At 30.7% G+C, this 12,824-nt stretch overlaps 2 protein-coding genes across 1 annotated transcript; both read left to right on the top strand.

Moving 5' to 3' along the window:
* HERPUD1 (Homocysteine-responsive ubiquitin-like domain member 1) overlaps positions 1-12,824 on the top strand; it is a 117,355-nt gene that overhangs the window by 72,523 nt on the left and 32,008 nt on the right.
* Positions 3,495-12,799, top strand: POU6F1_1 (POU domain, class 6, transcription factor 1). The gene is made up of 6 exons (XM_035734302.2): positions 3,495-3,552; positions 5,846-6,190; positions 6,251-6,367; positions 8,654-9,077; positions 10,179-10,402; positions 12,554-12,799. Exons 2-6 carry the CDS (start codon positions 5,887-5,889, stop codon positions 12,676-12,678), a joined length of 1,194 nt encoding a protein of 397 aa, XP_035588939.1. The 5' UTR covers positions 3,495-3,552; positions 5,846-5,886; the 3' UTR covers positions 12,679-12,799.

Below are 12,824 nucleotides of genomic sequence, written 5' to 3'. Positions count from 1 at the left end.
ATGTCATCTTATTAAACAAAACTAGCGAACAAATTGATAAACTATACAATCACTAACTTGTTTAATTTCTATTCATTTTCATGAAAATTAGCAAAATGAACCTATCTCTTATTTTTATAAGCATACATGCATACATTCATGTATAATTTGATGTTTAATTGCTATGGTTGTTCAGACGTAATTAATTGATCACAAACATACATCTAAGTTCAGTCTACTGTTTATCTTATTATTCTAACTGTTATTGGTGTAAAGTGTCAGTGATTACAGAAGAATAAAAACTAATTTAATAGTTTACTTAGATTTAGAAATGTGTTATGTTTTCTAATTATTTTTTTTCTATTTTTATGTTTCGCCTAGTTTTGATTGTCTTTTTTCCAAATTTTTACTAATGTAAAACTTTTATAAGATTATTTTCACCCTCTCACCATCACCTCTTACTGGCATGCATACACACATATCCTATTATATTCTAGCGCCCTGTTCAGTGTCCATTTCTTTACTAATTATTATTTCGATTATAATTTTTTGATATTTATTTTTATTTATTTCTGAATTAATCTCCAAGTGTTTGATTAGTTTGTTTAAATTCTGGGTACTATTACACACACATGCGCGCTCATTTCACTACAAACATAGATATGTGCATATATGAAAATTGAAGCGCATTTTATAAAACAACTGTCTATTTATCCAAATAAACAAAATACAATGATTGAATAAACTATTCAAGATATCAGCAGGATGAAGGTAAAAAAAAATTTGGGAAGACTGTTAAGGCATGTCTAAAAGTGTATTCATGTGATAGTAAAATTTAAAATAAGCAATTTGTAGAATCTAAACAGCTGATTGTCACTACGACACCAACCCACTTTATGCATATATATACAATGACAATCTTATTAAGACAGTTTTGTATAAACATCACATGTCCATCATAAATGTGTACACTCATTTTTCATAAGAGTATTAATGATTATCCCTTCTTTACAACTTTATTTTCACTGATTCTTTCCCCCTCCCTTTCTTTCCTATTTGCCTTAGTTATTATTGTTGTTATTTTATGAAAAGAGAAGACGACTTTTAACCAAGTAGATCAATTAAAATTGAGTGTCAAAAACTTAGTTGGTATTCCAAATGATATAACTTATGACGTTTTAAATATAACTACAAAAACATGGTAATATAGCTTTACTGAACACTTTCATAGGTGTCGTCGTAGTTTAAGTGTGAGTTTGAAGTTGATTTTCTAAAGAAAGAAAGAATTGCAAGTATATGGTATACCAGATATTACTATGTTTTATCTAGACTCGAAAACTCAATTATATATATACGATGTAAGATCACAACAGACAAATAATTAATCAATCTCAATCAGTACACAACTAGGACAATAATGGGATAGTTGAATGACAGGTTTATTAATAATGACATGTAATTAATGAACGTCGAAAAATACCGCAACAGTCATTGAGTCAAACGATAGCTTAGGACTAGAGGGATATAAAAATACTACAAAACAACTGTTTAGCAAATTGATAAGTTGTGCGAATTGAACTCTATATTCGTTTCCTAAGCTATTCTGTAACCCCCAAGCTAGCACTATACAACGACCTGAACAAGAGAGAAAAGACGCAAAATATGCGAGAAGCACCCCACTCCAATGATTCGTTTTAATACAGAAAATATAGGTTTTTTTTAATGTCCTTGGGTTGCTCGAAGATTCTGGAATGCTACTAAACAATAGCAGTATAGCAATCAGCCAATCAGAACCTCTACATGTGACGTTTCACTTCCTTGATGTTTCTGGCTAAAACTTCAAGTGAACGCTGATTGGATGAAATGCTTCTTAGTGTTTCCTGGTCCTTGCTTGTCTTTGGCTAGAAATTTTCTGGATCACCCTAACACAAATACAAAGAGAATATAAAAACTGATTATTCCATAAGTAGTTTCTTGAAATTTACAGTATCCTTCTCAAGCTTCTTTCTGATAGTTCGAATGCAAATACTTTTATAAAATCTCAAAGAAAATGAAGAGTATAATCTTAGTAAAACTGAAATGAAGCATCGACTATACAAATTGTATAGAAAAACTAGTTTATTGACTTACAATACAGGATATTGTATTTAATTCCATTTAAAATTGTAGAACAAATAATTAAGTGGCAAAGAAAATGATACGTTTTAGATTTTGATAACTAGCTGAAGCATTATTTATTAGTTTTTCTGGAATAAAAACAGTGAGGAGATAACCAAAGGAACAGCCTCACTATCTGTTCACTGAGTTTTATGGTGTATGGACATCAGTTCTAACGCTCATAAAATAATTAAAGCGAATCGATCAGTTATCCTACCATTTCAGCTTTAGATATTCATCTAACTGGGCTAATGGCTTACTTTAGTTCATTCAGTCCCTTAAGGTTTGTTTTTGCCTAGTAAGATTTGGATGGAATGCGATAGATAATCTTAGGAGTTAATTCCTATATTATTCTGGTGACTAGTCTCAACCAGCTGTTCAATGATAGAGCTTTAAATTTTCCCCTTCTCTTCTATATTGGACTATGAATGGTGGAAGTTGAATATATATGTTAGAATTTTTATCCTTATTAATAAGGATTATTATTATCATTACTATTGTGCTTTGAATAAACTTTTAAATTTCGCCCACAAAGGATGAGCCTACTAAAAGATGTGAATGTCATATGATCTATTCTAAATCTGTTCACGATTTTAACGCTCGACGATTTTGAACTAGTACAAAATAGTTTCCTAATGATACAACGTCTACGATTATTTTCCAAGTGAATTAGTTATAGTATAGAACTCGTTTTCAAGCATTTTTTCTAAACTTTATTTTAATGACAGTTTTAAGTAAAAGTTTTATAAACTTCCTTTTAAAGCGTTTTGTCAGTCTTTCTACTTGAGGTGGAAACGTAAACATCTGTAGACAGTAATCGGATCTCCGTATTTACTTTGGTAATATCTGGCATATAAGTAGATTGTTGGCTTTTCTACCTATAACTAAATTTACTTTTATAAATGTATATTTCTAAACACAGGTCGCACGCACACAAGCATTTTTTTTCCATAGTTCACTTTACAAGATAGGAACAGGTTTGTACCCGTGTACACACAAGCAAAGTGTAGTTGAACTTTTGATGGCTGGACAAATAACCAGCCAATCTTATAAGAATATAAGACACATATATTAGAATAGATTATTCGTGGGGGACAAACGAAGTGAATTAGAGAGGGGACATTCGAATGCCCTAACAATTGCATAGTAAATATTTGAAAAACCATAATTATATTAAACCTCATGATATAAATACTAATTAATGTTGTAGGAATATTAATGATAATGTTAATAGTAAAAATAATAATTTAAATGTTCGATTGAAGGGAAGGCGCTTGTCTGTTTCCCTGCCTACTATGTGCCTGATTTACTATAATTTCACTGCCTATCATAATTTACTTTATTAGCCTGTAAATAAAGGAAGCTGGAAAAGATAATTACCTTATACAACTGATACTTTCTAAAACATAATTTTAAGTGAGTAAAAATCTTTTTACTATCATTATTTTATTATGCAAGGTCTTTATTTTAAAAAAAATATGATTACAGTGTAAAGTATATTTAATTAGTAGCAAGTGATCTTTATTAATTTAATTGGTTTTCCATAGTTCTTTATATTCGTTCACAGACGTTTTTCATAATAATTATTGACTAAATTCATAAAAACCACAAAGAATTCGTCGACTTCTATGATAATATAATGGTGAAAGTCAAATTTATAAGTTTTGAAAACACGATACGGAGACAGTCTTTATTCAGAATTGTGAATCTTTGGTTATTCTAATTCAAATAATGGAATTCCAAAGTGATTTTATACATATATCGAAATCTAAGTATTTGTTGATTTACAATTATTCTACCGATCAAGATCTATTTTCGACAAATTTCCATAATATACGCAAGGAAATAATCATCTGATACTTAATATTGGATAGCTTAGAGATGGATTTCTCAAAGTAGTTACCATTTATGATAATGGATGATGATAGTATTATACATAAGTTGATTGAAGTGAGAAAATATGTACCACTGAAAAATATTCCATCAGTTTCAGAACGGAGAATATGCTAACAATTTTTACATTGAGAACAATTAATTAAGAATAGATAACTTGTTATTAGATCGCGTTATACTTTACTCTACAGTTCTGATTGGGTCTTTGAGTCATTTATCCTGACGGTCAAAATCCCCAGCTTATAAGATATATTTAAGTTACTATTAAATACAGATGATACCTTTGTGGATATCAAATACTATGTTCATGAACAATACTAGTCTCTACGTGGGGTTCGTTGCAACCCATGTAATGCCATCTAATCATATTTGGGTGTAGGACTGAATAATATGGCTTCAATTTAATAAAAATACAATGGATTTGTGAATGGTACTTACCTCAAAGTATGAACAAACAGATGTCCTCATTACCTAAAGTTCCGTAATAGCTTATAGAAAGTTAAATATTTGAAAACCAAAATGTAATAACTGAATAAAATATTTCAGATATGTAGTGAAAAGACTAGGAGGTTCTAGTGAAACATAAGTACTTTCTATAAGAATCGTACAATTATCCACTTCAAACAATGGATGAAGAGTTGCGAAAGATCATGAATTGATTGAAATTAGACATTAACAACGTTTGATACCGGCTAAGTGGTCTAGAGGTTAAGTGTTCTTGAGCAGGAGTGAAGGTCTTAGGTTCGGGTTCCGCATGTGGGATCGTGGGTGAGCACTACAGAGTAGTCCCGTACTAGCAAGAAATGGCCGTTCAGTCCGTCCAGGTTTTCAATGATGGTCTAGCTTAGATCGACTTGTAATTTCAAGTGTGAAAAAGATTACGTGTTCTTTTACATATTGTGCCATTATGATTTCGTTCCATATATTTGTACTTGCCACATGGCTTTTTAATTCAATATCTTGTTTGGTCGCTGATGCCAATCTTTTCACTTTACCAACCATATGTCTTCAACAAACATCTTTCAAAGGCTGGGAATGAGACTAATTGAGCGTCCATGATCCAACTGCTAGATACTTTTTAAGTGGACTAAGAATTTTTAATTATGAAACGTATCATCGAGGTCTCCACTCAATATTTACTCATTCTAACAAAATTTGATCAGCTACAATCTTAAGTATCTACTACAGAGGAATAAAATCTTTTACAAATACAAAACTTTATTTGAAATACATCACAAGGTCGTGGAATTTATAAGGTCGGTAGTTTTCAGGGATTGATTAACTTAAATTGAGTTGTAACTTGGTAAAAATCCCGATGAGAGGTTTAAGCGCCTCTAACTTTTGAAAAATGACTTTCTTAATCTGGTAAAATAATTTTATTATTCTATGTCAAGAAGTATTTTGCCTTAAACGGTTGAAGTGTTCCAGTCATGAATATCCGTAAAGCTTGTCAGTTTCTGTTTTTTAAGCTTGATTTACAAAACGAATGATCCATTTTTTTATTCTAAAACCAAAAATAAGGGTCGCCTACTGAATATAATAGTCATTTTCACCTACACTGAATTAGTCTGACCTGCTTGGTGTCTGTTTGTATAGCAATCGTAACTTCAGCTCACGTCCAAGTTGCTACAAATGTTACATGGGTAGTTACTTCATCTTTAAGCTGTAACTGTGGTTCTGACAATTTCAATTTTCAAGTCTAATCAGTTCATGAAGAACTAAATAATAATGTGTATAATTAGTAGAATTAATAACTGTTCAATTCATTTATTTCAATATTAATAAGATCACAAATGATTCACTTTAATTTGCCTAGATATTAATTTAGATCCTAAAATATACATGTACTAAAAAAATATGACTGACGACGATATTACTGAAGAACATTCATTTGGATCTTGCTTGCAACCGTTAGCATTAACTGCTGGGAATACAATGTTTTCATCAAAAACAATCAAACACAGAACACCTCCCTTTCCAGTCACATCAAATTACCATCCATCGCTGGACTCATTAGCTCAATCATTCCTACACTTAGATCCTAAATTAATTCAAACCGAAGAATATGATCCATCCAACAAATCATTATCATATAAAACGTTTTATGAGAATTGGTTACGCTACTTTTATCTCTTAGTTCAACAGAATAATTTACACAATAGTATAGATTCGATTGAAGAACTTCAAAAACAAATTCAGATTTATAATAATAAATACAAAGTGTTTGTGACAACAGGTAACTCAAACAACGAAGCTGACTGCAATAACAATAATAATAATAATTTATCAAATACACACTTTCGAGCAAATACGAGGGATGATCTATTAACAGATCAAAGTAAGATATCTTGATTATTTTGTTGTTTGTTTTAATGAAATACTACGTTGTTCATTATGACAATTTCAAACATTTTAAATCCATTGATGTACAGACAAACCATCACAATTGCTTTCATGACCTGATACGTTTGTGTAGTTCATTTTGCAATGACAATTTTGCTTTCATCTCTTACAATAAGTAGAACTGTATTAGAAAAGAAAATGTGTGGAATCATTCCCCTTTATATAATAACATTAGAACTCAAATGCACCTTCACGATCCTGTTTTTCAAATGATTTCTACAAACAGTATGAAAAGAGAACGGTCAATAATATCACTCATGGTGGATGGACGGAGTGATATTAATTTTCTTATGAACTACTAAATCTTGTTTGAAATGGATAATTTAGCTGAAATTTTTACCGATAAGAAACAAAATCGTCTTTAAACTATCTATGAGTTCTAATTTATTCCGACTAATAATGAAAATAAAATCACGTTAAATGGTTCATTAACATCAGTGAAATGATGTGACATCCTAAAACACTTTCATACCTTCAGTTTAGCCTAGACTTCAGTTAGAGTAGTTATATTTTGATGCAAAGAAATGATAAATTAATTAATAATTAAAACAGCTTGATAAGGAAACATTTTTCTTATCGAATTTATGGTTGATGCTTTTATTTTTCAAATCATGTAAAGTCAGCGACGATCTCTGATTACTGATGAAGCGTCTAAATAAATGACTATTTCTAAGCCGTGTAGTTTATAAGTCAGTATGACTATTTTGTAGTCAGATAGATAAATTAGTAGTGAAGTCAAATTATATACTCACCCGAATTTAAATATCCACACATATTTATTCCTTTTAGCACATGATAACTGTTCAGTTGTATGAATGTTCAATTATAGAACAATTAAATCAATATTTCTTTCTTGTTGGAATGATTAGCAAACAACAATTAATGTTTAATGAATGATGAATCAAGGATAAAATGTACTATTATATAATAAAATATCTGAGTTAATTGATATTGATTATTTTTGGAGCTCTGTTACGTTGAGTGGATGATGTTAACATATTTTATAAGAACAGGAATTGTAATTACGCTTTTGTGTAACATGCCGGTTTCGTGATTTTAAAACCAAATATTATCAAACTAGGTGTTTAGTTCAAATTCTTTATATTCACTCATTAGTAAAGTAGACATTATCGTTTTTATTAAATTGTAACTTTCTCCATTTGAAGTCTGTCACAAGTTTATATAGTGGAAACAATATTACACATAGCTTCTGTAAATGCGAGTTACTGCGCTAATTAATAAATAAGCCATAATTATAAACAGGTGAATAAAATTAGAAGAAAATTCGGATTACAGTCTGCTATCATAATCTCTTGATATATCGCCGGTGTTTTACTATTTCGGTTATTATTCTTACAATAAAAAATCTATTCTTCCTCCATGACGATCTGAAATTGTTTGAACAATAAGACATGATTACATTTCATATTGATCATTGTTAAATATCTGGGATTAACAAGGAGAAAGTTCCTTACTTATATTTCATGTTTACCAATACCGATTACAAAGGAAATACTTTTGTCACTAGAGATTTCCCCTCAGTGTTATTCAGTACTGCAGTTAATAACATTGGTGTTAATGTGTTTAAATGTGAACTGCCGTCCTGGTGGATAGTTTGAAAACACCTATATTTTTCGAAATATTTTAAAGTTTGGACATTAGGTTTACATTATTGTTCATTACTGATCTCTGAAAATCGCTTAGGAATAACTGTCAGTTTAAACCCGAATCAAGTTGAACCGCTTTGACCATGGAATAACTTCGGTGACTCTATAGTTTATAAAATAATGTCACCAGAGATACATAGTTGAAAATTTCCCCAACAGAGTGTCTTTAATTTATTATCGTGATATTTACTAAAAGAATATAAATTATGAGAATACATTTCTCAACTTTAGCTTATCTGGGTTAATAATGTTTATAAAGCAAAAAATAAATTGATTTACAAAATTATTTTATGGTAAGTATTTCAAATGATTCGAGATGAAATTGACAAAATCTTTATTACTGGTATGATGAGACAAGTTCAGTGAATCGACTATATATCAGTGACATATAGAGGGTTATGAATTTGCTTTCTTATGCTTCATAATTCATGTCAAAAACAGAATCATATTTTTAAAAGTAGAATTTGAATGTTCACTTCTTACCTAGATAAAGTCATCAGACAAAACTCGACATCATACTTTCTCCTTATTTAGATGGCTTTCATCTTTTGTAGTTGGTGGCAGTTTGACTTCACAGGATCAATATAAGTGTGAACAAATTTCCAACCAACAAAAAACTATTTCATCACACATAAAGAACAACTTACTTATTAACAATCAATCGGTAGCATATGATTCAGATAGTGAATGTGAATCCCTGCTATCAAATTTAAATCAAGACTTAGTCGATTCAAAGACTGCTTCAAATGATCAAACAGATAATTCGTCTTTACGCACTTCATCAAAATCACAAAGATTGAAAACAATGATACAAGAGAAGGAAGATAGAATTTCACTTAATGATGATTTGGCGGAAATATATGAATTTGCACACTTGTTTAAATTGCGTAGACTCAGTTTGGGTTTGACACAGACACAAGTTGGAGCTTCTTTAAATGCCAAAGAAGGACCTGCCTATAGTCAAAGTGCAATCTGTCGGTAAGTCATAACCTTGGATTCACGTTTGTTATTTTTCTTTATCGTAATAAATTTTTAAAAAAACATTTAGAAACATAAGATTCTGAACTGCCACTAGATTACAGCTTTGACTCCTTGGAAGTATTTACTAATAACCTCTATCTTCTTTCCAAAAATAAGTATTATGTATGGGACTGATCAGTTGCCACAAAGTTAAACTTGGAGTATGCAGCATGTTATTATCAATAGTTTACAAGTTAAGAAGTAGTTGGAATAAATTTCCATTCACTGTTACCAGAAGCGTTGAAAACAATGGATTGCATACAAGACATTGAACCGTACTATTAAAGCGATCATTGTAACTTACTTTTTGGCATTTCCATATTTAATTTTACCAGGAATTAAAATTTGAGCTTCATAAATAGCCCGCATAACCCAATAAAAATAACTTTCTTGAATCATCTTTCTTTTATGAAACCTGGAACAAGACGATATAATTACGAACAAACAACATAATCTTGTGGGCAAAATTCATTTGAAAAAAGGGAAATAAGGTTGAAACTAAAAAATCAATCAAACCTAGCGGTGTTGGTTCATTGATAAGCACAATTCCTACGTTAAAAAACGCGAATCATTCCATTAGCAGGTTGGTTAGGTTAATAAAGCAGGGAAGAATGAACAACGAAATAGCTTGAATATAAAGTTAAGCGAACTCACTCTACAACATTCTGGCACTTACCCATGAACAAAATTTTGGTATCTAAGATTTAAACACTCTTATTATCAAAATTATTGTTAGAAATTTAAACGAATAGCAACTTACCTAGGGTTTGACCAACCTATTGTATAATAGTAGATGAACGTACTTAAGCATGTTAATTAATATCACTGTCCAAATATTTGGAAGCTAACCTTATTGTTATCAACCTGAAAGTCTTTGGGTTTTTAGGAAGGCTATAAACATATACCGCTTTACAATCTTAATTTGAAGCATGGCTTATTAGCATATTTAAAACGTTGTTTAAATGTTGATTCTACGTAACCGTCTTTGTTTAAAAACTATATTATGAGCATATAAAAGTGCTAAAAAACTAAAATATACTTTCTGATTATCTGTTTCAGATTCGAGAAACTTGATGTAACTTTAAAATCCGCAAAACGAATGAAACCTGTCTTAGAACGTTGGTTATCTGAAACCCAGGCAATGCATCACAATGGAGCAAATGATGCCATTGGAGCTCAACTTGTACACCGACCACCTAGGAAGCGTAAACGTAGAACCTGTTTCAGTACTAAAGCACTAAAGTGTTTATTGCACCAACTTGAGAGGAATCCTTACCCAACAAGTGATTATATACTTATTTAGAAATAAAAATTTCCTTAATTTCCAGTATTAAACTTTATAGTGATTTAAGTTGTTGATAGAAAGTAAGGCCCACAGTAATTGGCCATTTAGTTGTATCTGAATTCTATTAATCAGGTTCGAAATTCAATCAGTTAACTAAGTTACTTGATATTGACGTATATTTTATTTAATAGTGAATCCTTCAAGCCCGTTGCGAGTAATCAGTATACCTTGGTTTTGTACTTGTTGCACTTTTCGGCAGCATGTATCTATGATCATTACGAAAGAGAAATTCCATCACTGGTTTTGAATCTGAAACTTTGGCAGTCATATAATGGACTAGATGCTGTCTAGACACTCCAATGTGGAGTGCCGAGCGACTTGGATTCAAGTCTTTACAAGATTATGGGGCTCTTCAGTGTCATTTTATTGATAAACTACAAGAATAAGGCCTAGGTGGATTGTTAATTCCGGTTTACCCTGAGTCATCCAACGTGCAGGATCAGGTTCATGACTGGGTATAAAGTAGGACATACATTTTTAGAGTAATAGAAGTGAATCATTGTGTTAAAATATTTTCTTGATATAACGAAGATAATATCAAACCATTTACTGCCAATCAAATTAATTATTTCAGATGAGATACAGCCTCTGACGAGAGATTTCTTAATCAAAGCTATATTCCTGCTTGAGAATTTCTACAACAATTCAGTCTTGAAACATCAAAATCAAGATACTGATATCCAATCAGACTGGTGAAGTTACTTAGATATATCTACCAAATGTATGAAGTTCTAGTAAATGACCACTGTGGCTGATAGTGATAATTTCATTGATTAACTGCACATGTAAACCTGCAGTAAAACTAACTTGAAAACTGTTCCTGACTTCAATTTATTTAAGAGATATTTTCCTTTCGGCATAAAATTAATTCGTGTTCATTACTCCGGAGACCATTAAAACGGTTCAAACAATCATAAAACCACTTTTTATAATAAGTAAAAATGTATTAGTTTGGTCACTGTAAATAATGTCTGATGCTTACAGATAAACGTCATTCAAATATCGCTATTATCCACTGTATTTGTTTATAGTGTCTAGTGTATATAGTAACATAATGTACTGCGATAATACAACTAACTTAATGATCTGTAGATTAGCATGATTTTTTCTATTATTCGAATAAACCTACAACGAACAACACAATTTGAACAATATACTCAGATAAATTATTTACGAACAGTTCTGTTAGTTTTGATATCAGAGTTAAACTTATGAAATCCAAAAATAGTTACTAATATCACCCGGTAAGCTTTAGCAGTAACACTTCTTTCCATATAGGAATTCGACAAGTACATCCATTTGTTTATTTGACTACGTTGCAGAAAGTAACTAAACTAAACACAGTAAAACATCTCACTTAGATATTGAGAAGGGAACATTTCGGGCACATGAGTGTTCTTGTGTGTTTTTGAAGTAAGATTTACCTACTTTGTACTGCAATTTGTGGATGGAATTTATCTATCAAGTCTTGAAAAAATACTGTAAGGTAGGCGAATGACTGAGTTGAGACACAAATAGCGTTTGTTATACTTTTTACATATAGACTTGAGAATATAATGCAAAAATCGGAAATTATTGAAGTTAGTAAAAACATAGAACTAAGTTTATATAATATTTAGAGTTAACAATTACTGATCAAATGAAACTAAACATTATGCTAATGAAATATCATCTTCTGGTGTGAAAATAGAAGCTATACTGCTTCTTATCTACCTTGTTTGTTCTTGGAAGTGATTTTTAGATTTTAAATGATAATTGTGAATAAAATAAACTATTGCTTACTGATGGTTCTTTTTCATCTCTCAGCTGCTAGAAATATGAAACAGTCTACATTACTGTACATGATCTTCTTATTTCTAGAAACATCATAGTGTTCTGCCACTGAGGATTTTCTATGATTTAACTTTGAGTTATTATTTACTAATCCATTTTTTAAAAATGTTTTCACTTTTAAATACGATATTGTTTTATAAAACACATTTTATAAAGCACAAGATTGCTTAGAATTTGTCAGTCTCCTATCAATCTACTTTTCTGTTTCATTGAACTCCTCAAAAATGTTATGATTGTTTTTTAAACTGAATTTTAGAAGCTGAAATGACTGAGTTAGCCAAAGCCTTGACTTATGATCGTGAAGTTATTCGTGTTTGGTTTTGTAATAGGCGCCAAGCCATTAAAACCACTGAAAAGCAAACAACATCTATTCACCTTTAATTCTCCGGGTAAAAACATCTTTCCACCTTCGAAACATGACCTGTAAAACAAAAGGTTTTCCTGTGGATGGATCTAAAGTTCTCGTTATCATGATTTGTATTTACATTATTGATAAATTTATTCAACTGTTTGTTCAACTTTTCTAT

Source organism: Schistosoma haematobium, chromosome ZW, assembly GCF_000699445.3.
Source record: "Schistosoma haematobium chromosome ZW, whole genome shotgun sequence".
NCBI lineage: Eukaryota > Metazoa > Platyhelminthes > Trematoda > Strigeidida > Schistosomatidae > Schistosoma > Schistosoma haematobium.
This window is presented reverse-complemented; position numbering and strand designations above follow the sequence as displayed.

Coding starts and splice junctions, on each gene's coding strand:
- POU6F1_1 (XM_035734302.2), top strand. CDS start 5,887: ATGACTGACGACGATATTACTGAAGAACATTCATTTGGATCTTGCTTG. Junction 6,191..6,250: donor ACAGAATAATTTACACAATA/GTATAGATTCGA, acceptor ATAAATACAAAG/TGTTTGTGACAACAGGTAAC. Junction 6,368..8,653: donor TGATCTATTAACAGATCAAA/GTAAGATATCTT, acceptor CATCTTTTGTAG/TTGGTGGCAGTTTGACTTCA.